Source organism: Trichoplusia ni, chromosome 1 (genome assembly GCF_003590095.1).
Source record: "Trichoplusia ni isolate ovarian cell line Hi5 chromosome 1, tn1, whole genome shotgun sequence".
Lineage (NCBI taxonomy): Eukaryota > Metazoa > Arthropoda > Insecta > Lepidoptera > Noctuidae > Trichoplusia > Trichoplusia ni.
This window is the reverse complement of record NC_039478.1, coordinates 19,645,998-19,671,064: the sequence shown is the minus strand read 5'-3', so window position 1 is coordinate 19,671,064 and position 25,067 is coordinate 19,645,998. Positions and strand designations below refer to the sequence as shown.

Below are 25,067 nucleotides of genomic sequence, written 5' to 3'. Positions count from 1 at the left end.
AATGTATCAAATTAAACTTCCTACTGGGCCCCGATTCTGCTATTTATAATGGGCCGATGAATGAATGGCAATTGGATTAAATTTGAAATTATTTCTATTCTATTAACCTTTGTACCAACACAATAATTGAAAATTCATTATATTGACCTTGAGTGTACCATCCCATACTAAATACACAAATGGAAAAAATGCTTAAGAGAATACGAAAAGTGTGTCATTTTAAGGCAATTTTCATGCATTCATCGGCCATTGTAAATAGCAGAATCGGGGCCCTGATGACTTGTACTTAAATATAAGGCTATTACTGCTTCCTCTCTCGTAAGATATTGCTGTGCCCGACAGGGTCCGTAATAGTTCTGTTTCATTATATTTTTAAGACCTTCATGTACTTAGTGGTTTCTTAGGTTGACGCAAATGTTAGACATTGATAGATTTTATCGCGGTTTTATTTTAGATTCTGCCCGTGACCATGATACCTGCAAAGGTGTCGAAACGTCGGGAACTAAAATCTAAAATTAAACCGCGATAAAATCCGTAAAAGTAGTTTCATTTCACCTTCATGTTCATTATGGACCGGAATAAATTATTGAGTATTGAGTACTTATTTTTCTGGATGCCCTAGGTGATGATTTAGGATGCTTTATTTTGGGATCGGGAAATATCTGAAGAGCCAAAAAAAAAAAACTGGCCAAACAAAAATCTTGAATGCGCAGCTTGGTCCTGAAATTGTTGTGTAAGTAAGATATTATGTAATTTAGGTACGTGAAATCCTACTAATTCACCTAAAATTAAATATTAAGATATTTTGTTTCTAAAAACTCTTAAATATTAAGAGTTTTTTATTATTCTAGTGTATTCGTAATTTGGTATTAAAACATCCGCAAGAAATGTGACAGTTACGGATTTCTCTCTTCTCCCTGGCGTATCTGAGAAAAATAATCTTTGTTGTGGACAGGTGTGTCCGGTTCAGGCAAGACGTACGCCTCCATGGTGCTCCTACGGCGGCTGTTCGACGTAGCGGGAGGCGGGCCGGAGACCGACGCCTTCAAGCACCTGGCCGCCGCCTTCACCGTGCTGCGCGCACTCGGCACGGCCGCCACGCCCGCCAACACGCACTCCAGCAGGATCGTCAGTTCGCCAACCAGCACTTTAATTTTTTATAATCGGTCCTATTGAAACGTATCACTCATCTGATGTTTTTCTTGACAGGGTCACTTCATCGAGGTGCAAGTGACTGATGGCGCGCTCTACCGAACGAAGATCCACTGCTATTTCTTGGACCAGACCAGAGTGGTGCGCCCTCCTGCCGGCGAGCGCAATTATCATATATTCTACCAGATGCTCGCAGGGCTGACGCCGGACGAGCGAGCTCAGCTTCATTTGGAAGGGTACTCATCTCAAGATCTCAGGTCAGTTTAATAATGTAACATGAGCACCACATTAGAAAAAAAAAATGCGTGATGTAATACGCCTTATTTGTCTGTAATTCTCGCTTGGCAGGTACCTGGCGTCCGCACACCACCGGAGACCTGAGCCTGAAGACGCAGCACGATTCCATGCGTGGAAGACTTGCCTCGTCATACTCGGAATACCGTTTTTAGATGTTGTGCGCGTTCTCGCCGCAGTACTATTGCTCGGCAACGTGCAATTCGCGGAAGGCGGTGACGGCTCTGCCGAGCCAACCAGCGAAGCGGAGCTGGCCGCGGCGGCGGCGCTGCTGGGCGTGGCGGCGCCCGCTCTGCTGCGCGGCCTCGTGTCCCGCGCCGCGCCCCGCGCCCGCGCCGCGCCCGCGCGCGCCCCCGCCACCGCGCCCGCCGCCGCCGCCGCGCGCGACGCGCTGGCCAAGGCGCTGTACTGCCGCACGGTGGCCACCATAGTGCGCCGCGCCAACTCCCTCAAGCGGCTCGGCTCCACTCTAGGCACGCTGTCGTCGGACTCCAACGAGTCTGTGCACAACCAAGACGCCGCGTCCAGACGCGCGTCGTCAGCGGGCGGCAGTGGCGGCGGAGGCGCTCGGGGCCGCGCCGGCGCTCGCTCCATGGCGGCGCTCAACGACGCCGTTCGCCACGCCACCGACGGATTCGTGGGCATCCTGGACATGTTCGGCTTCGAGGACGCGGCGCCCAGTCGGCTCGAGCATCTGTGCGCCAACTTGTGCGCCGAGACGATGCAGCACTTCTACAACACGCACGTGTTCAAGTCGTCGGCGGAGTCGTGTCGCGAGGAAGGCGTGTCATGCGCCCTGGAGGTGGACTACGTGGACAACGTGCCGTGTATCGACCTGGTGTCGTCGCTGCGCGGTGGGCTGTTGGCCGCTCTCGACGCCGAGTGCGCCGCTCGGGGCTCCCCCGAACACTACGTTACCAGGATCAAGGCCGCGCATAGGTGACATATCACATACCTACTCTTTTTATCAGGTTAAATCAAATTAATTTCAGTTTATAACCTAGGTATCAATTGCTTTAGAGGTCATCCAAGGTTAGCGGAGGCCCGACCACCCCACCCGCGGCGGTTCGCCGTGCGTCACTACGCAGGCGAGGTATCATATGACGCAGCCGACTTTCTGGAGGCCAATCGCGATGCTGTTCCAGACGATTTGCTTGCTGCGTTCGACAATAGAACATGCGAGTTCGGATTTGCTACTCACCTTTTCGGCGCAGAATTGAAGGTCTATAATTTTTTTTGAGTAAACATTTTTCTAATTCATGAACTTAAGATGACTAAAATAATTGTTTCGATGTTAACAGGCTTTAGCAGCGCAAGGAGGACCGACGGGAGGTCAGTTCCGAGCGTCGCCCACGGTGGCGGCGGCGCTGGACGCGGCGGCGGCGTCCACGCTGACACAAGACTTCCACACGCGGCTGGACAACCTGCTGCGCACGCTGGTGCACGCGCGCCCGCACTTCGTGCGCTGCCTGCGCGCCAACGCCACTGAGACGCCCATGCTGTTCGAGCGCGCTACCGTCGCGAGACAAGTAACTAACATTTCCATTTCATAAGAATGCATGCATTGTTCTAGTTACACCTTTTTTACACCTACTTTACTTCTTACTACCTTAATACCTTAGCTACTAGGTGGCGTTAAATTTTACATAGGTAGGCACATGGTTTGCAAAGAATATTGTAACTCCATTTCAAGCCAATAAGCGAACAGCGTAATAGCATAGCGAATTGTGATTATCAACGACTGGGCTATCCGTTAAGTTTCAAGTAGGTATTGTGATTTTAGTACAATTATAATCAGCATAAAATTTTTGTGCCGCGATGTTAAGAGACTGGGCAAAATCATTTTGGACTGCAATTAGGGTATTTGACAAATCTCTTTTAGTCTTAGAAAAATATTAGGAACGTATACTTTCATTTAAAAATTAAGGGGATTCAATCAATCCAAGCGACTTCTTTAAGCCCATACTACCAATCTTCCTTACCTCTTAATGATGCGATAAAATGAAAATTACGTATCCAATTTTTTTTTGAAATCTCTCCGACGTTCTAAACATATTTTTTAAATTAAATGAACGGTTTGTTCCACTAACGCCACATAATCATAATAATAGGTATGTTCCCGTTAAATTACTTGACAGGTTTTTTGATGCAAAGAATGAAAAATTTTTCAATTCAATTGAATTTTATTCAATTTTTCATTTTATCTGCCAGACAGCCAGTATTCGGGGATTGTGAAACAGGCGCTAAGTTAAATACCCTATTATGCCTGTCCCATGAGAGGATCGAACTCGCTCCATGTCGAGCATGTGGTCGTGTCGAATCGGTATAACCACTGTTGTTTGATTTCAGGTGCGCGCGTTGCAAATTTTAGAAACGACCCAACTGATGGCCAGCGGATACCCGCACCGCATGCGGTTCCGCGCGTTCAGCGGGCGCTACCGCGCGCTTTGGCGGCGCGGCGCCGAGCGCGAGTCGGGCGCGGCCTGCGCCGGCGTGCTGCGGGCAGTGCAGGCCGCCGCCGCGCCGCCCGCGCCCGCTTCGCCCGCCGCCGTGCGCTGGGCGCTCGGCAAGCGACACGTCTTCCTCAGCGAGGGCATGCGCCAGGTGCGACACATACACATTACGATGCAACAGCAATACAAAAACAAAGCGATCTGTTATCGTTTTGTTTTAGTATTGGTTTCTTTCAATAGATACAGCATGCTCAAAAGGGTTCTGGGCAAGAGTGTTTACACGGACATAGGTGCACTCTGTGCTTGACTCTCGAAGACGTAGAGCGGAGGGAGATCAGACACAAGACTATTGTATTAGGTATTTAAGTCCAGAAGACTTTTACAGTGTACTCGACAACCAGCACGTCCGGCTGGGCTTAATGTTGAGCCACATAGGATCAAAGTTAATATCGCTTGCAGGTGTTAGAGCGCATGAGGCGCGCACGGCGCCAGGCGGCCGCCGAGTGTATCCAGGCAGCGTGGCGGCGGCACCGCGGGCGGCTGGCTCGCGCCGCGCCCGCGCTGGGCCCCGCGCGGCCTCGGCCCGCGCCCATCGCCGGCACGCCGCCGCCCGACCCCGCCGACAAGTGCGACCCGGCGCTAGTGAAGCGCACCTGCTCTCTGTTCGGCCTCGATCTGGTAGGCGAGCCGTTTCGCTTTTCGCTCCCTCCGGTTCCCCTGCCCGTCCCTGACCGAGCGCTCCCCCCCTCGCAGGAGCGGCCGCCGCCGCTGCCGCCGTCGCGCGCGTACACCGTGGCCGGCGGCGTGAAGCTCGGCTACCCGCAGCAGCGCACCGTGGGCGCGGAGTGGAGCGACGAGTCGGGCGCGCTGCGGCTGCGCGCGGGCGACACGGTGCTGGTGGTGGGCGCGGCGCGGCGCGGCCACGTGGCCGTGCAGGCGGCGGGCCGCACCGTCAGCGTGCCGCACGGCGTGCTGGCGCCCGCGCGCGCGCGCCCTCCCGCGCCGCCGCCGCCCGCGCCGCCCGCCAAGGCCTGACTGTACATACTAGACTAGGCGTGTGGCCGCTGCCGGAGCTAGCCACCGCACACGGCGGCCATACTGTTATTTATACATCAACCCGATACCTATATTAGTTTGCCCGACGGTATTTAATATGCCAATGTAAACAGAGTTGTGGGAGACGACGTTTCTGAGACTTCAAGGGTGCTATCTGCTTTCCGTTCCTGTGCCATAAATACAGAAAATGTTATACAGGTTGTCCCGCGTCACCGAATTCATGATTAGATCCGGATCGTTACATAAAAATATTGAAAAAGCCTAGGTACATAGGTATTTCGAATATTGTATTAAATGTTAGAATATACCTATTAACATGTTCATCCTACCTATAGTAGTACCACTTCTATTATTCGCCTCGGGAATATTAGTTTACAGAATGCGCAACCTAACACCGAATAAAAGTGAATATCAGTATCTTTCTACTTCTATACTTCGATACAGTTCGAAAGTCATAGACTTTATTGTTTTGTGTCGCTATTTTTTTAATTGTTCGGCTTGCGCTATCTAATTTCCACGTCATTACAAAAGCAATCCAACGCATTATTTCGCGGCATAAAATACAAATGCACAGGTACACCCTGTAATATGAAATAATCTCATATGTGTGGTGCTACTAGAAGAATAGATTAATAAGTAGTTTTCCGGTAGTTAGTAAATGTAATACAGACCATGTGAATAACTTGATACAAAATACAGCGATGAAAAAGGGTAGATGCGAAGCCTCCCCGTATAAGCTAGGCACGAGCAGGTTGTCTCGGTGCTAGCCTACACTCTACAGTGTGCCTCTCTGTTACCATGTGTCGTACTCGCCGGTCTGTACCGCTCTAGAGGCAGCTATAACGTGTCATATGAGGAGTGTTGCCGGCCTCGGCCGCCAGCGGCAGCACTGTGTCGACCCGCGGGCAACGACCACCCGCGGGCTTGCCAACCAGAGTCTGATTAATAAATTTAATATACTTATTTGTAATGTAATGTATTCATTGTGACAATTTCTATCAAATGTATTATGTTAGTAAAAGGTACAAATAAAATTATATTTTAAAACGATCACTTTTTATTTTGACATAGTACACAAAATACGTAAACTCTGGAATGTAGTGAGTGCGCGCGTCGTGTTGTCCGGGCCGCGTCCGCGCGGGCCGGACTGCCGACGCGGGCGACTCTGTACTGGGTCCAGTGCCGCAGTTACAACACAACACGAGCACACATTAAGCAAAACTCTTTAAGGATACAAAGACAGAGACAAAATTTGTAAAATACAGATAATTGTGTAAACATCAATATATATTTAACTAGCTAGAGGTTACAAACTATTTGTCAACACGAATACTAATTCTCTCTTTGATCTATGAACAGTTTAATATAAACGACAGCATGCAGTAATCGCGCCGCGCTCGGCATCAGAGGCAGCAACAGTTAACTAGTAACACGTCGACGAGTGCGCTAGGTTCGGCTAGGCCCACTTCAACACCTAAGTGGATTACTAAAAACATTATATGTTTCGTTGAGATATCACATTGCGAGGCGGCTGTGAGCCTAATCATTAATTATAATATATCCAAATTCTATATTAATCTGTCTTAAACAACACTTTTAGCATTTTTATTAACAGGCTTTATATTAAAACATATATTTACACATTTCGCACGGAGTAGCTAACATGTCCAAAAGGTTTTCACACAGTCCTCTGATCAGAGCCTTCAGCTTCGTATCTCTGTACTAAATACAAGCACTAAATAAAATTTGGCCACTCTCTTCTTGATTTATTGTAACATACCTTATAACATTACTTCAAATGTTGAAAGTTAATAAAATGTTTACTAATACTGTTTTATTGAGAATTTGCTACATACAGTACAAGACAAGACGTAAATAGTAAATATACCGGAATGAAAGCACACAAGCCGTCGACGGGCCGGCGCTCGCCAAACGGCGCCAGTATTATAATTCAGTGTCCATTCGCGTAATATCCCACGTGCACATTCACAAAATGACCTATCTGTGAGAATGAGGTATCCCCTGACCTACAAGAACAAGAAGTGTCAAGGACGAGCGCCGGTGCGTGTGCTTCCGCTAATATAACAGGGATGTCAGCTGTCAGCTGTTTGTTTAATGTCCGGCAGTGTGGTGTATTTTTTTTATGTAGCCTGTTTTAGATCCCACTGCTGGGCAAAGGCCTCCCCCTTTGTTGTGGTGTATGCTACAATTTTATTAAAAAATTTCACTTTATTTAATGTTGTTAGACGAATTCAATTAAAATTAAAAAGCGGTGATTGAAATCGTCGGTCGATTAGCCGCTATCAGATCAGGAAGTTTTGAACCGCCACTTCTTAAGTATTAGGCTTAAGAAGCGTACCAAAAAGTTGTACCTAGTCAAACCAGTTAACCCATCACCCAGACAACATCCCCATTAATGTAAAAGTTTTCAAAACCTTAGAGTAGCTATTAATAGACAATGCCGAGTGAGCTTTCGGAGTGTGCGGTCCGCTAACGTACACCGAGGAGCGGCGCTCGGCGGCAGAGCAGCACGAGGACACTCACATACAGCACCATCGAAACAATAACACTAATAGCATATACAAGTATTAGTGGAATAGTGAACTACTACGGAAGACAACTCGTGTCGCTCACATCCTCACAAACTATTTGCTCAGGAACGAGCACACTAGTTATGTAACCACACTAATATATAACAAATTTAAAAAAAACTATTTTACATTAACACTTAGTTAAGATTATAAATTTTGATTTTAAAAGGCTGAGCTTCCATACATCAACAGTAACAACAGCGAGCAAGTAGTTTTTAAAGCTAATAAATACAATCTTAATATTAATATAATATGTAATAATAATGTGTACATAAAACAAAATCAGGCATAATATATTAGACAATAGCTTTGAACACACAGAGTAATATAAGGCAGCGCCGGGTAACACGTGTATATTTGTACTCTCACATTACATTACATGATCGACTCGAGACTCGGGCTTATCGCAGAATGACTTCATATAAATCGTTTATTTCGGGCGGCCGTGCAGACACGGAACGAGTAAAGCTCACCGCGCACTGGACCTCCACAGGGAAACAACTCGTCTTTACTCGTGGAGTCAAGAAATGATGTGGACATTGTAATCAACAGATTTCAGATACACCACCGGAACGGCACAGTGTGCGGTGAGCCTTAGCAAGCAGACGAAACGCTATCGAGCCTTATGATCGTAACATTAAATATTCAGGGGAATATCAAGTGTCGAGTGTTTCGAGGTATTACATATATTGATTACAAGATCACAAAAATATAGTTTCGAATAGGTACGTGAAGGTCAGCGCGTTACATCAGCTGGCAGCTATTTATTTTGGGTCGGGTGTTCCTCCTTCCCGCAGCACTCACATTGAGATCACGACGCATGGCAAGGCGCGGGCGCGGCGGGGGCTAGTCGCGCGCGATGGGCGTGCTGCAGGCCACGGAGGGCGCGCGCCGGTCCAGCGGCGAGCGGTCCGCGCCCCCCGCGCCGTCCGCGCCCTCCGCCTCGCCCGCGCTGTCGCCGCACAGCGACGTGAACACGCTGCTGGACGACACCTCGCGCACGTAGCGACGCTGTTCCGCTGCAACAAAAACTTTACCTTAAATAGGACTTCCCACATTATATTGACCGAGCCTCCCTAAACTTGTAACATATTACACATGCTGGAAAAAGCGGGCTTCGCCGTTCATAAGTGACCGTGCCGCCGTGCAACCACCTTTCGATAGATCGTCGTCGGGTAATTCAATTGTGCTTGCATCCCTTCCTTAAACGGAAGCGGCATACGTTTAGCGCAACAAACATACCAATCGACCATTTAACTGCTCATGTCCAACCAACCAACCACGTAGCAAACCTACCATCAGAGATAGTTTGGCTAAGCTTGGCTCAGTAGTTTTTATTTGAAGATGAGTTTTACGTTTTTGTTCTTCAAAAAAATTCATACGAGAAGAAGGTAAGAAGTCCAAAAGGACGAAGGCCAGCCAGAATCGTGCAGACGAGCGCGATATTTTTGTCATATTACCTGGCTATAATAAAAACCATTATGTCACAGGAAGCGTAGGGACCTTAGCCGGGCAATAAACCCCCACGCACGGACGTGGCCGCATCACACACATCTACAGGTTCCAGCATGTTTTATATCTCAAATAAATGTTTTATGAGCAATCGTGTTGCTGGCGCTGTCTCGTCAATGTCACGTCAACGTCAAATTTGTACGAGAAAGCGAAAACCTAAATACCGTGTTACTTGATAAGTAGGTGCAGTGTAGTTTTCAACCGACTTGAAAACTTCGTATGTATCTTTTTCTTTCGTATCTATTTCAGTTTAACTCAGAAGTTTTGTATTTGAAGACGGTTGTATGTTTTGTTGTTAGTAAATATAATGAAGGGTGCGAGAATACCGATCATGTTGTGCAGGTTGTCGATGACGACCTCGGTGTTGTAGGTGGCGTCCACGGCGCGCTGCAGGAACGCCGTCCACGTGCTCAGCTCCGCCTCCTGTCGACAACATACGACGACATTATAGCTCGCGCAATGCCCACGAACATAATTAATCTGGTCATAGTGACCATGATTTAATTGGTATTATAACAACTAGTGCAATTTTGGTTCTATGTGATTTTGATTACTAAATACTAGCTGTTGCGCGTAATTGTAATGATATGACACAGGATATTTTAAATAATTAATAACGGAACAAATATTATTTATGTTATTAACTGTAATATATTTTAATGAATTTTCATTTTAATAAAGATGAAATTATGTCATAAAAATGTCAGATGCATGGAACGGAACTTTTGTCAATGGAGATTGAGTGTTGCATCGACATCAAATCGATGAATCGGAGCGTCCATCTTATGATCGTATTGCATTTCGCAATCGTCAAACGTTAGAACGAGTGCATCTGCCTTGTATGAGGTTTGTGTTTGTTTTAGTTTTTCAGTTTTTGTTGATTGTGAATTTTGTTATTGCTTTGTTAAGTTTTTGTTTTTGCAAAGCCCGTTGTTTGTTGTTATTGTTTTTTTTCGCATCTTACAATGTCCAAAAACCACAAAAAAAGACTTTATCATTATGTATTTACAAATTAATCTTTTCTTGGCAATTGAATTAAACATAAAATCTAAAATCGATAAATTCGATTTCATTTCCTTTACGAACTTATTCGATATTTTAGAAGAATCGATTCATTTTCGTTAGGCAACTTCACTACGATTGTCAACTATTACCTGTCACCCGTATCATCTTAGAACGCACGAACTATAAATCGATTCAAGTTCAATTAGCAGGCTTTCATAAATAAAATAACAAATACTTAGATTTTCTACAAACTATAAATATTTTTTTAACCCCCGACGCAAAAACGACGGGGTATTATGAGTTTGACGTGTGTGCCAAACGGGTGAACCGATTTTAATGCGATTTTTTTGGTTTAAAAGGTATATTAGTCGAGAGTGTTCTTGGCTATGTTTGGCGGAAATCGGATCAGGTCGTCAAGGTCATCAGGTCGTTTGTTAGGTGTGATAGGAATGTTACACGCTCAGTTTACTTGCAAGCATATGTGGGATCTGAAATACTAATGTCTTCTGGAACCCTAACCCTGTATAATATCAAATACCTTTTAGTAAACCCATCGAGTTTGGGCTCATTGAATTTGTCTTGACTAGTTCTCTTAATGTTTCTAATTGGGTCGGGGGTTTTCAATTTTTTAATGTATACTGTCACTGTCGATCCCTATATCGTTTAATGTTTTAGACATAGATAATAGCATACCGCCTGCAATATATTAACATAATCTAAATATGTACGCATAGAGACCTGTTTCAATCGGTACCTATTTGTTATGTAGAATATGTAAATACACGTTTTGTAGTAGTAGCCTCTAGGTATGAGTACCTAGAGAAGAATGTTACGAAACTCTCTCGCAACTGACACTCTGTATAGGTTTTGCCTCGATAATCCACAAAAATACATTAAATATTTAAAACTTATAACAGATGTAACTGTCTTGCAATCTTTTTTCTTTTCTTTCTTTTCTTTAAAAAAAACGACTCCCGCACTAAAGAATTTAATCCTTGTATCGCGGGGGGTTTCAGAAACATACAATTCATATGCACAAAGACACCCAGACTCAGAACAAGCACGTGGATCACACAAAAGCACGCGGGGATCGAACCCGCGACACGTCGCGCACAGTGGGTTTGGCGTGATGACCTCAACCACTCGGCTATCCGTGCAGTCGGAAGTAATTATGTACCTTTAAAAAAATTGCAGGCCCCGTGAAGTTGTCTGCACACTTGGTGCAACCGGGCTGCACAATTGGCCTGTGACTCTACCATCTATGTTTATTGTAACTGCAAATTTGCGGTTAATTTTCCATACATTTCGCCTTTTCAGAATTTGAGAGCTAAACATTAGTCGTCATTAAAAGCACGCTCATTAAATGAAACCCATCCAGACAGCACGATGAGTAGGTGCATCGAATATACACACGTATCTGAATGCCATAATAATATATAGTCGGGAAAGATACGGTATATATTGCGCTAACAGTATTATAATTTAACCGACCACGAAAAGAAGGTGGGTGGCATAAATTAAATTAAATAGAATACCTTAGTGTATATATCTATCTAGGTTGTAAATGTATTAGTAGGTAATAGATGCAAATATTTGCGAATACATGATGCCAGCGGTCATTAAAATGATGGCCGCTGGCCTTAATAGAGATCTGCGATCCCTTGGAACTGTCGAAGTTAATCATAGCCGGGTCAAAGGAGAATGTTTTTTATGCGGTGTCAAAAAATTCCACCCTCTGTAATAGCTTATGAGAACATATTTATTACACAATAATTTCAATCAAAATGACCAGAAGTCTCGTTCTCTCGTAATGTGAATAGTTCAACTTCAGTCATTAAACTGTTGGTGTAAGGTCGGGCTCGCAGTGGTTCGCAGATACCGACGGCTATGATATGATGTAGTGACGTAAGTGGGGCGCCTAGCGACCGATGTGCACCGCGTACAAATATAGAGCTGACGCTGACGGTCAGGGTCGCCGCGGCCGCGCGGTCGCTGCACTGCGGGACACTGTCGCCGAGTAACAGAAGCTCCACTGCAACCACAGCTGAGCACTAACGAAACTCCGGATTCTACTTATTGTCATGTATATAATATATAATAATAATATAATATATCCAGGGACAACTCACACACGGTTATCTGATCCCTAGCTAAGCAGAGCTTGTGTTATGGTAATCAGACAACTGATAAACTTACTTATATATTCCTAAATATGTACATACATATTATAGATAAATTACATCCAGACAGCAGAACAAATGATCATACTCATCACACAACATTTATCCTGGGCGGGAATCAAACCCACGACCTCCGGTACAGCAGTCAGGATCACTAACCACTAGACCAACAGGCCCGATTTTTGTGTATTTTGTGTATTCCGTATTCCGATATTTGTGTAATAAAGACATATTTAAATGTTTGCGAACCCTCGCTAGGGACTCTAAAATCAGAGAAGCTTAAACAAATTTGGGCTTAATTCAAAGTGGTTGGGCCTTCCTACCTACTATCGAGTAGCCCACAGTGTTATACTCACAAATATAGCGGTGACGGAATGTTGGTACAGCGGCATTAAGACAGACTCCAGGACCCTGACCCGTACTCCTGTAGCTTTAACAAATTATAGGCTGAATCACCTTTCCAGTGATTAATAATCGTCCTTAGTTTACGCTTTGACCTCTTGTGATTTAATTAAGTGTTTGTTAAATGAGTGTCTATTAACACAGCAGGTTAGCTTTAATTAATAGAAGCAATTACAGTCGTGCTCCCAGACAACAACTCGGACATCACCCAGCTTACCTTATGACATGTAAATCACAAGCTCTTTTGTCTTTTCAGTCAGAGCTTTGTCAGTGTCAGAACATTAGCTGACACCGACCGCGATAATCATCGTATCGTCTAATCTAAATAAAATCTATAATATAGAAAAAAATGTCACAATCAGGAATCCCCAAATTATTTAAACAAAAATAATTAATTAAGCCAAGCTTTGATTCCTATTGGCAGCTGCTACCATGTTTGAAGATTGTGAATGAACCGGACGCATGTGGGTCGCCGCAGGCCGGGCTGGCCGAGCCTGAGAAGCTGAGGATACCTAGTGAAACCGTCGTGTTTATATTGCGCTTCCGAACTCAATAGGATAATAATCTATTCTTACATGTCAATTCAACTTCATGATCGATCAATCATTCTTTATAAGCAGAATTGCAAAGACTGAGATGTAATTGTGATTAATTAATGTTAATGTAATTGATATTCTCACTTGGCAATTGAATTTCCATATCCCATTTTCCAACTACTAATCTTATCATCTCGTATCACGAAGCTTAGCTTAGCATAATCTTGTTCAGGTCATCAATATTCTATTTCTCGACCCTACTCGAGTATATTTGAAGACATTCTGTTATTCCCTACTCTCGCTTTTCACATGTCTAAGAATACTCGCACGTAATCCAACTTTAACACAAAACAAACTAAATTAAAGTCCCTCAATGCTTTCAGGAGCTATGATGTCACAGACTGACGCAAAATGATAATATATCTGGTACACACGCACGGACGGAAGAAAAACAGAACCCTACTTTAGACAGTTGAAATTTTCACAGATGATGTATCTCGGTTGCCGGTGTAATAAAACTGAAAAAGTAAGCAAACTTAACAGCTATTTTAATTTTCTCACTCACTAAAATCGGAGATTTAATGGGTGGCCATTTTTTTATAAAGTAAAGAAGGTCTTCTAAAGAAAACAATACTTTAGTGTACATTTTCATACGGAAATATGTAGGTAACTTGTTTCAGGCTCTTGAATCTTAGATAGGTCACGTCTCAGTCGTCCAAGATAGCGTACACGATCTAGTTAGTTATTTTGTTGATCAATTGCAAAATGTTCTTAGAGACGATTTTACCCACCCGTGTAAATGATGCCCATGGGACGTTAGTTTTATGAAAATTAGGGTTATTTTCATGGACTAATCGCCGACTTTATGACATAATTTTATCAGATCATCTGTTATAGGAACACCGCGGTGGCAAATTACTCTTAACATAGCATATTAATAACTTGAGATTTCTGATAGTCTGGAGCACACGCCTAAAACTATAATAGCGCACCGTAACCACATAACTTTCTACAGCGATTGATCGACTTTAATGGTGTAAGCACGAAGTATCCTTCACTTGGATCTATCGTATATTAAGCTCTAGTAAACTAACCAGATGCGAATGACCTTCGTATCAGTACAGGTAGACAATTAACAAATACATTATAGTAAGTTAATCGTAATCCTGATAAAGTCTCAATACCTACGTGTGTTATCTACGTAATCCACAACAAACACAAACAGGCAAGATTGAGTGTCATGTAAACAGGTTAATCGATAACATGTCTGAATGACAGAAACCACGAGTAGTGCCGCCGAGTGCCCGCCGCTATCGACCATTGTCATGTACCCGTGTTCTAGAGTCAGAGTCCGCTACCACCCAAGAATCTATTTATTTATAAAGCTTTGATGTTATTTACTGAAGTCTCACTCTACGTAGACGAAAAAAATAAAACCGCAGAGTTCACGTGACGTTTCCTTCAGTCTCATATTAGCTTTGTAAAAGCAGGGCGCACGGACGCGGGACGGCGCGGCGCGCCGCGTCCTGCGCCCGCGCACTTTCACTATCATTACCGCAATCCGCGCACAAAGCCGCAGTCATTAGAAAGTGAATTTTCATTTATATGTAAATCCCTACATAAGTACTAGATAATGTTATGATTGTGTAGATCGACGCGAGCGATTGTTTTATTGTTACACTTTTTCCGTTAGGTTAGTCAACAGACAACGACTGCCGTGAGGACTTGTCTACTGCGTCTTTATTGTTTGCAGAACACGCACAAAAACGCGAGTGAGATGAGAACTCGGCGCTCGAGAAACTTGTTTATTAAATCTGGTTTTTAATTCCGTCAGAGGCACAATATAATATATTTTGCTCCTAGTTTACAAAGTTTTCAGTGATATAGAAGATTAAAGAGGATCGACACATGCCTTCACGTGTCATAGATCGTAATAACTTCTCAGCAACACTATAGCTTCACGAAACCTGTTTTATTTTAAAGAAATATATTTTCCTACATATTGGATAGTAGCAAGTAGCGCAAAACCTTACTTTCACTTGTACAATGAAACATGAACCTTATTGACGTCGACACATGTATTGAACAAACACAAAGCTGACCCAAAATTGAAGAGATGAGTTAAATTAAAGTGTTTGTACAAGGGTTGCCACGGATAGTGATTTGGCCAAACAGCAAATATTCCGCAGCACTGTCCGCCGAAGCAACAAATATTCAACGCAAAATATATGCTTGTCGAGCGCATAGGCAACAAGGAAAACAAACCGCAACCTGTCTGCTACAGCGCCAGCGCGCGGGCGCGTATTTGACCGTGTGTTTTATTACGAGTAAATAACGTCACAGCACATTTTTTTTAGATTATTATCAAACAAAACATTAAAAAATATTGGAGAAGTTCGTTCATTAATTCGCATTAAATTTTTTGTAATAGAGTTATTTCTGAAGCTGTTTTTACTTATGACGAAAATCATACCTGGCACCTATCTACATTTACTAGATAGACATTGTCAAACGTTGTACAGTCCTCCAAATGTCAGGTTAGGTTCATATCAATCGTGACCCAGTGTCACGCTTGTTGCTCAAAGTGTTTTATCTGTTCAAATTTGTTAAGTTTACACCTTCCCTGCAGTGCTTTATTTGGTTTTATTATAAATTGTGACGTTACTTTATTTTACTCACATTCTTTGAGCCAATAGCTAATGTGTCCATAAAACGGAACTTTCACCACTCAATCACTTATAAGCGGTATTTGTGTGGCACGTGGGTATAAGGTTACCAGTTGGCTGGGAGTGCGCCATGTCCGTACTCGTCACTGACAGCAATAGAGGAAAATCAATTTTAATAAAAACTAACACGCCTAAAATACTGCAATAATTTAACACTGGCGTCATTTATTCATATCTCTGTCTGTCTTGCCTAGCTATCTAGTTAAATTATTTTGCTAATGGAATTCACTTTTATTAAGTAGTTGTAAAATAATGTTTGTTAAATTTGGTCGACTCGTCAAAATGTTACTCATCGACCGGACAGAGTTCGGGCATTAAATGTAACAAACTAATAAATTATTATAGACCACTTCGCATAAGTAGAAGAAATTGTTATTGTAGTGAGATGGAATGAGTAGTTGTGGCTTGCCAAAGGATCAAACCTGTCATTGTGTAGCAGCTTAAGATGTGCGTATTTCTGGGAAGCTATACCATCATATACACTAAGGTGTTTATGACGGTATACCGTGACCGCGATGTCGGCATTAGCGCATTAAGGTCATAATTGTGAAGCGCGCGCTCAATTGGATAACGTGTGGTAATTGGCGGGCCGTGTGATTTCATCGCGGGTGAAATGATCGCCACTCAGCGCCCGCACGTATCCGTAGCTACTCGCACATAGCCAGCAAGCGGCTTGCTGCGGGACTGGGGAGGGCCGCGTGGAGCACGCATCTCCACATGCAGAAAGCAGAAACATTCCAATAAGAATCATCAAAACATTGCTTTATCTTTAGCAGAGCCGAAGTCGTGCATAACGGATAAGTATTTGCAATAGTAGTAGATTACTTTAGCTTAAATATTCTCCATTAAACGGATTAAATTGTAAAAATAAGAAACGAATCGATCACCCCTGAACAGACGAGGCGGATTGAGGAATTTGAGCTCATGAAAGTAAAAAACAAGCTTTCTTTGAAATTTCAAAAAATACGTAGACCTAGACCTATTGATAAATCCAAAGTTATATGAACACAAAGTAGGCTTAGATTTTATGGATTGAATGACGCTGACGAATGAACAAGCTAAAAGCTTTGTCCTCGGTGGTGTGGAGTGTGGATCCGGCACGCGGTGGTGTCGCGGGCAAACGCGTTCACGTTCCGGTTGACTGGAGAAAGGTTCATTAGACGCAGAAGCACGCATTAAGGTGTCAAACGAACTTTATTCAATGTCACAGGACCTGGCCGCGGGTCAAGGTAGCCTGCATCTCTTAGCTGCTTATAATTATAATTTATCATCATTCACAAAACGCAACGCACCTAGAGTATTACGCATCTCCAGATATAAAAACTGAGGCATTGGTACTTGAAGCAATTTCTCAGAGTAATTTATTCCAACTAGCTAATCAAGTGTAAGAGTACAATTTGCGGGGCCCGAGTCATCGTTGCGGGAAAGCAGCGCGGAATTGACCCTGATCGTGGACGCTCTGGAACAAAGGTAATCGGCCAGATAGCGTAATGAGGGTCGACGGCCGGAACCAGGTCGACAAACTCAACGACGACCTAATAATAACCAACGCTCGACACTGACACAAATCTAATTACCGACAGACACAGACGCACCTCCTTGTTGTTTTATTACCCGAACGTGAACGACTCGCACTTTACTATATAATGCTCTTTATATATAACTTTGGGCAACTGACATTGTAACAGAATTTACAAATACATAAATGGGACATGTAATATCGCAAGTTATCAATTTGTTTTGTAGAGCTACAGAGGCAACGAAACAGTTTAGTGTACTATAGAAGCATTAGCATGATGTCTCGACTATCTCGTAATTTTAAACCGAGTCTACGGAAATATTCATACGCAAAAATAAAACGTTTTCACACAATAGCCCAATCAGACGCAACCGTAATAAGTAGAATCATTTAGCGTCGCGGAGATGTCCGACACGACTTGTCTCTTAGGGCATGGAAAGCTCATTGTTGCAGGTTAGTAATATGAACATCTCTCTTGCGTTTAAGTAATAACTTGTATGTAAGTAAACAGACGCACTTTCTGTTATATATGACAAAGCTATAAATCTCAGGTAAAGGATACGTTATACGTATATATATTTGGTAGCAGGAAGCCTCGCTCGGATACAGGGCGAGCAGTTGAGCTCATTAGCGACGTCACGTGACCAATAACATAAAACACCGCACTGCACGACCGCTACCCGCTACACTCAGGTCAACCATTATTTTCCTCAATTATACACCTCGACAATCTAAAGAAATATTAACCGGTTTTAAAAATCAACTGAACCACGCAAGGCCTTGCCCTTGCCCGGCGAAATCAATACTACAAAGTATAATAACACAAGCAGCTTTCTGCCTGTGGAGCTGAGCAAGCCATAGAGCGACTCAGGAAGATCAAGTGCGGAAACAATAAACATCAGATCGTGTAAGACAACCGCTGTGAACACGAACTGTAAGAACAGCTGCAGGAGCAGGAGAACATTAGCGCGACGAAGCGGTAGCGTCGTGAGGTCGGCGAGGTTGCTGACTCGCTAATGTTGCGACCTGAGCGCAACTAATAATTATCAAAATCATTAATAAAATGCATTAATTCCATTAAAAAATATTTAAAGTCATAAAGTTGGCCTTTGATTGTGGAGAACGAAACCTCAATGCAATGCCAGTTGGGTTGTCCATGCGGTAACAATGTTCAAGTTAAAACGTGGTAAAATGACCAAATAAGCGGTACTTTAGAACGATTGTATGCCTCTATCGAGGTTTAAGAGACAATTAATTCACAAACTAAGACCGGTCCGAGTGAACAAATATTTTGGAATCATGAACGTAAACCTGTTTAAATCAAATTTCTTTAACGGATTTTATGACGTTTTCATCACTAAGAATCAAGGTCAAATACATAATTTAATTAATTGTAGAAATGCGGAATAAAAGCGCGCAATAATAGACATCAAAGGCTTCCATCGGTTCCTAGAGGTCTGTAGTACCTACTAATTTTATTAGAAGCTGTGCTATGAACATGGTTTTATCATTCCGCTAAAATGTCGGGGACTAAAAAAGCACTCACACACAGACCGGAAACGCCTAAAAGTTGTAAGATATAAATATATGAGAGATATCAAAAATGTTTGAATTACGTTAAAACTTTTTGATGTTCACAACTTCTTTTTTAATATAATTTAATGACACTGAATTCAATTTTATTTAACGACTGCTACTTCCTGCACTGCTTTCGAGGCATACGGGAAATTATACATGTTAGCATACCAGTAGGTATGTATGTTATCGTTGTATCGGAAGCATACGATCAAAATAGTACGTAATATTAAAGGCCGACGACGGGCGTCGTTAGAATTAGTCTCACGAAAATCATTAACTTGTGAAACTGTGAGGAGTACTAATATACAAAAGTGCGACATCATGTTCCCAATGATCATTAGTAATTTGTTGTACAGAGTGTGGCTCGCGTCCGGTTCACTCCAAATTTACGAAAAAGATAATAACAACATACCGTCAATCATAATCTCGACGGCCCTTGAGTCGTGGACGCGGAAATAATTTGATGTATTCCTTTACAAATGGCAAGGCGAATTCAATTAACAAAAAACTTGTATAATAAACGTTCATTCGTCACGGTCATTATTTGCAGGTACGGTTTCTTGTTTCGGAAACTGGCTGCATCCACAACTGGGTTGTGTTGACTTTTGTTGTGTGCCTGTTACAGTCGTTACAGAACACTTGTGAACACAAGCTCGGAGCTCCCGTGTAACCACTGAATGTTTGAACACATCAATATTTCATGGGTCGCGCATCGGGCAGACACTGTCATTTTGTTAAGGTTTTACGCGAGTAGGTATCAACTCTAGTTTGATTTGAAGAGGCCCTAACCATACTTTTACGAATAATAAATACCACATGATCAACATATTATGTGCAGCTCAATTAGTTAAAGCTCTGGCACGGGTACCCGTGATTGTGAGTTCAAACTCCACATGCGTTTGCGTAGTTTGTGTAGCACGGAACCTTGCGTGAAGTTCCCGAGATGCAACCGTCTCGCCTCACAATGTACTTCATTCTCCTGTATTAGTGCTAACCTCATCAACCTGTTGCACTGGGAGAGGTTGTTCTTTTTTTTCAAGGCATTCTTATTTACAGATAATTGCAGTGGTTTTTAACTTACGCGTTTTAACCTAAGGAAAATAATAGCAATAGATCTTGATTTTTAAAACAAACCTAAACATAAAAAGAACTACTTAAGAAGAAAATATAAGTCTAACTTACATTTACTCAATCAGCTCATACAAAGCCGAGCCCCACTAGAATACGAGCGTTTAGACGCTAAGCAAGTTCAACGGAATACTTTAAATTACCATAACTTTCAAATGTATTAACCGATCAACATAAAACAAACACTAAATATAAAGTCAAGCTAGCAACAATACCAAAGAATATTTTTTATTATATATACATATAGAACAGATGGATAGTTAATTATAAGGAACGCACGTGTTTGACTCACCTAGTTCATAACGCAAGGATTAGCTGAACAATAGATTACGAGAGAGCCGAGTGTGGGAACTAAGCCCAGGGAAACTATTCACCTCTGCTGCACAACGCTTACGACACTGCGTGCATACGCGACCTGCGTAGCTACAACGTCCTGATATCAAACAATATGGTCGTGTACTATCTGTTTGTGTGATAAGTGACCAAAATTGCAGACTTGGCCTACTTTTGGGGTGTTTATCATACAAAACACAAACACGGAGTTCTTAGCTATCAAGAGCCGGTTGATAACTTACATTATCCGTTCCACTTGACTGGCTTCATGGAGATATATTATAAGATGAAAAGAGATCGCGACAGCCAATTGATAAAAAAAAAATGTATTTTTCTATAGAAATCACTGTCGTGTTTGTTTTGCAACATGTACTTACTTAACATCCTGCCAGCCGTTCGGTAACAGGGTCCCGACGACCTTTTGTCCTCGGCCTTGGCCTATATAACATCAATTCCTACCTTACGCAAGAAGAAAAACAAAAAAAATGAAGTAAGTATTACAGTCGTCATACAAAAGCAGCCCAGTTCATGTATCCAATGACTAGAACACGTTCATGATAAAAAATAGGTATTTATCAGATTTGAATAAATTTAAAATTGAATTTTTATTAAATATTATGATGCAATTCGTAGTTTTTTAGAAACACAGCTCTGTTGCGAGAGCGGTCCGAGCCTTGTAACAATGGTGAGGGGCTTGGGCGGCGGCGTTATGATCATTTTAAGAGTATTTTCAGATTTCTCTTGTAAAACTTTTCTTGGTACTTATTATCTTGTTGATGATAAAAACATAATAATCGCGCCTAGGGCTATTTTACGTCGGATACATGAACTGGGCTCCTTTTAAGAGGACTAAAAAATCACCGTGTATATAGTATGTCAAACATTTATTTAAAAAAATATAGGGTGATTTTTTAAACTCATAAACAACGTTTTAATGTCATTTACTTTATGGAGCATTATAGTCATTCATAAGGAATCGCTGCCGCGGGGCGCCGCTTTTCTAATGTCAAATAACGTAACTAGTTCCAGGGTTTGAGGGGGACATTATTAAAAAAACGGTTCTTACAACGGTCCTCCGACTGAGGTTCATCCTCTGGACTATCCACCGACAGGATGATTCGCATTTTTTAGTTTTGATGACAGTACTTTTTAACTATGGAATATTCGCCGATGTCTGTCTGTCCGTCGTTGGCATCCTAGCTTCAACTTCGATGGTTTGGCATTAAAGGTGAATTGTATGCGAGTTTTCTTAGACATGTTTAATGAAAATTGTTAGAGCCTTTTAAAAGTTGTGGGGGAGAATAGCCGTATGTCCGCAAAGGTATTCGATTGGAGACTCAAATGTTAAAGATTTTAATCCCCGGTTTCATAACAGTTCCCATTTCTAGCTTCCGACTACCCATAACCACTGTGAAAGATATGTAAACAGTCAGGACTCATAATTTAACGTGTGTTTCCAAACACGGAAGAACTCATATACGGACCGAACGTATAATGTGTAGACTTCGTATTTTCTTTTAAATTAACTAATATAGACTATTAATTATTTAGCTTAATGTCTATAAAACGAGTGGTTATTACGATTTTACAGGTTAAGAAAAAGCGTATCAAGAGAATAGTGAAGCAGCTAAGAATACAAGCAATTGTCTAGGGTCGCCTAAACTATGTTTAGCATACAGTGGATTTAGATTCTCATACGTGTCCACCGCAATGCCACATAGACAACTGATAATATACGTACTTAATTAAGTGTTTTAAGATTTCGGTTCAAGTAATAATTGGATAAAATTATTTACTTTTTTTAAGTGCAAAAAAATGCAGTCTGCATTGTTGCTGCAATTAAGATGCTGATTTATAATGTTCTTATGCGCCCTTTATAATGTTCTCTTGCTACTTTAGCAAGTTCAGTAAGTAGGTAGATATAACAAAACAACTTGAGTAATCAGCTGAATAACGAAACATAACGATGTTCTACAACTATTCGATACGTTCTATTTGGAACTAACACAAACTAGGTGATGCAAAGTAGAACGATTGCCATTCGAACACATGTGATTTATAGTTTGTAGTTACTGTTAAATGTTACCTGCTATAGAACCCTGAAAACTGGCTGATCTAAGGTTTTACCGGTAAATCTTGGTATGAGCCATCACGACCCCGAAAAGTAATATAAAAGGACATGATTTTTAACTTTCACTTTAAATCCTAATTAGAATTTATTCCACGCTAGATTTTGTAAATGACAATTGGTTTAAGTAAGCACGTCGACTGCCTAAAATTATAATCAGGGCCTATTGTTGGTAACCAATTAGGTTAGGTTAGAACTGCGATAATAAAAGTTTGAAGACAAGCGCGCGTACCGCGCCAACTACGGTCGAACTACAGTTCTACTATATTTTTTTGAATTAAGATTTAAGAATTAAGATTGAACTTAATTAAATTTTGTTCATTTAGGTAAACTGCAATAGACGATAATAAAATTTGGGAAAAAGACGATGAAATGCGATGAATATGAACGACTTTGTTAGTTAGCAAATAAAAGATTTTTTTTTTTAATCTTGGATTTTGCCGCTCTTCGGTATTTTACAGTAACATCATAGATACACACTAATGAACCAAATTGAACTTGTAAAGATACGTGGCTTAGTGTGAATATATGGTAAGTGTTAATCACGCATTTACCTGACGTATACAATAATTATTTTCGAACCTTTCTGAAGTTAGTGACCGCGTACGTCATGATGCACGTAGATAAAATTAAAATTGACAAATATAGTTTTTTAGACTTCGGCTGCCGAAAGCGTGTGTGTTTGTTACACGCATTTGTATGCTATCATTATTTACCCAAAAACGTGTAAGTGCACCTACATACTTACTCTACAACAAACAAAAACTTAAGGATAGTTTCCCGTCGTGTTAATAACTTACCATTTTAGCGAGCATAGTGTCCATCTGCGGCTGGTGCGTAGCAGTGAGTAGATGGCGGATCCTGCTGGCGTTGGCGACACACTGCGCCATGCAGCGCTGCAGAGCAGCGGCCTGGCGCACCAGCGAGGCGCTGAGCGGCGCGTCGGCGCCGGGCGCGCCGCCCGCGCTGCCCGCGCCGCGCAGCACCGACTCCAGCACGTGCGCGTGCTGAGACACGTAGTCCAGGCAGCGCCGCAGCTCCACCGCCTCACGCCGCTGACGCTCTGCAAACACTACACTTGTAGCCGGCTCCTCTATACCCACAACTCAAATGAAACGACATTACACCATTCTCCTTCCAGTAGCTGGTAGGGTAGCCTAAACAAATGGTAACATCAGGAGATAAGTAAACCTAAGTGCTGATATGTTATACTTTCAATATAAATGCCCTCATATTATTTAACTTTTAGTAAACAATAAAATTTACAAGTAAAATGTAATTAAATAAACCATGTTAAGGAGAATCTCGCCTGGTGGTAATTGAACATTGAAGAAAAACAATTCTAGATCAGAGCAATCTACATTTAAATTCAATTTAAAATACTTTTCAAAGAAAGGTAAATTTTACAATTTAGAATAGCAACATTCACAGGTAGAATCCTGCTGATTCCCAGAAAAGGATATATTATTTTGTATTACGAAGTGCATTGTTTTTATTTAATTAATTATTTCTTATGTATATGAAAACAACATAAAATAAATAATGACTGAGGTATTCTGTTCCAGTCAACCATAAGGGGATGTTTTAGCATACGCAACAACTTGGTAGTGTATAATGCAAGAATTATAGTTTAATGTGATCACACATATTCAATTATTCAACAAAAGAATAGATAGTGCATTGAGCTGTAATCCTGCTTAATGTTCTGGGGCATTAATATAGGACTAGAACCTAAACCATCCAGGGCACAGGGAAATGCAATAAAAAATATGAAAATGGTCCAGCAGCTTAGGATAAGTTCAGTGACCTTTCCTATGTAGTAGAATTATGTAAACAAAGATTAGGCTTTCTATACAAGTATTTTATTTAACCAACTACCTGTTAGTTACACATGAACAGGTCTTAAGATTCATAGAATACTCAATATAGGTGTATTTTTCTATCTAACATTAAAAAACATTACAATTCTAGTGGGTTATTAAATAATACGTTAAATAAGTTTTTTTTATATTAAATAATATAACTGCAGCAATTATATTACCGTGATAATCATATATCCTCTGAGTTCTTCTCAAATATTTCTCTTCCTGCAGCTGCCTGTCTACTTGGGCCTGTTTCTCCCGAGCTTCCAACACCTCCAATAACGATGAAAACAACGATTTCCTATCGTTGGTGTTTGTAACGGTTTCTTGCATCATGATAGTAAAAAACAGTATTTGATAAATGAAAAGTTAAAAGATATTTAAATTTTAATACAATTAGAACAAGTGCTAATGGTTTAATTCATAAATTAACCCAGAAAACAAATGAGATTCAAAATAAATAGAAACCAAATTTAAAACCGCACAACCACCCCAGGCGTCCCACTGACAACAACTGTTCATAGACTAGAAGACGAGCTGGAGCTTTATTAACCTCTAAAATAATGCCATAGACTAATAAACATTTTTTCAATGCATTTTTCTGACATACAT

The 25,067-nt window shown here is 41.8% G+C and overlaps 2 protein-coding genes across 2 annotated transcripts in view; one reads left to right on the top strand and one right to left on the bottom strand.

Annotated features, from left to right (window-relative positions):
* Positions 1-6,002, top strand: part of LOC113498327 (myosin IA heavy chain) — a 16,704-nt gene extending 10,702 nt beyond the window's left edge. Inside the window, exons 5-12 of the mRNA XM_026878315.1 lie at positions 956-1,128; positions 1,210-1,409; positions 1,501-2,385; positions 2,467-2,668; positions 2,748-2,975; positions 3,796-4,050; positions 4,359-4,577; positions 4,653-6,002. Coding sequence (XP_026734116.1) covers positions 956-1,128; positions 1,210-1,409; positions 1,501-2,385; positions 2,467-2,668; positions 2,748-2,975; positions 3,796-4,050; positions 4,359-4,577; positions 4,653-4,934 — 2,444 coding nt within the window. The 3' untranslated portion in view covers positions 4,935-6,002. The remainder of the gene's footprint in view (positions 1-955; positions 1,129-1,209; positions 1,410-1,500; positions 2,386-2,466; positions 2,669-2,747; positions 2,976-3,795; positions 4,051-4,358; positions 4,578-4,652) is intronic.
* LOC113498336 lies at positions 5,995-25,067 on the bottom strand. The gene is made up of 4 exons (XM_026878326.1): positions 24,635-25,067; positions 23,394-23,656; positions 9,385-9,481; positions 5,995-8,565 (listed from the first exon to the last, which is right to left on the bottom strand). The coding sequence occupies exons 1-4, from the start codon at positions 24,789-24,791 to the stop codon at positions 8,393-8,395; spliced, it is 690 nt and encodes a 229-aa protein (XP_026734127.1). The 5' UTR covers positions 24,792-25,067; the 3' UTR covers positions 5,995-8,392.

What these genes read in the sequence shown, in the direction of transcription:
- LOC113498336 (XM_026878326.1), bottom strand. Translation starts at nt 24,791, where the DNA reads ATGATGCAAGAAACCGTTACAAACACCAACGATAGGAAATCGTTGTTT. An exon ending in ACACTATGCTCGCTAAAATG is followed by an intron (nt 9,482 to 23,393) that starts GTAAGTTATTAA and finishes TGTTGTCGACAG; the next exon opens with GAGGCGGAGCTGAGCACGTG. An exon ending in CAACCTGCACAACATGATCG is followed by an intron (nt 8,566 to 9,384) that starts GTATTCTCGCAC and finishes TTTTTGTTGCAG; the next exon opens with CGGAACAGCGTCGCTACGTG.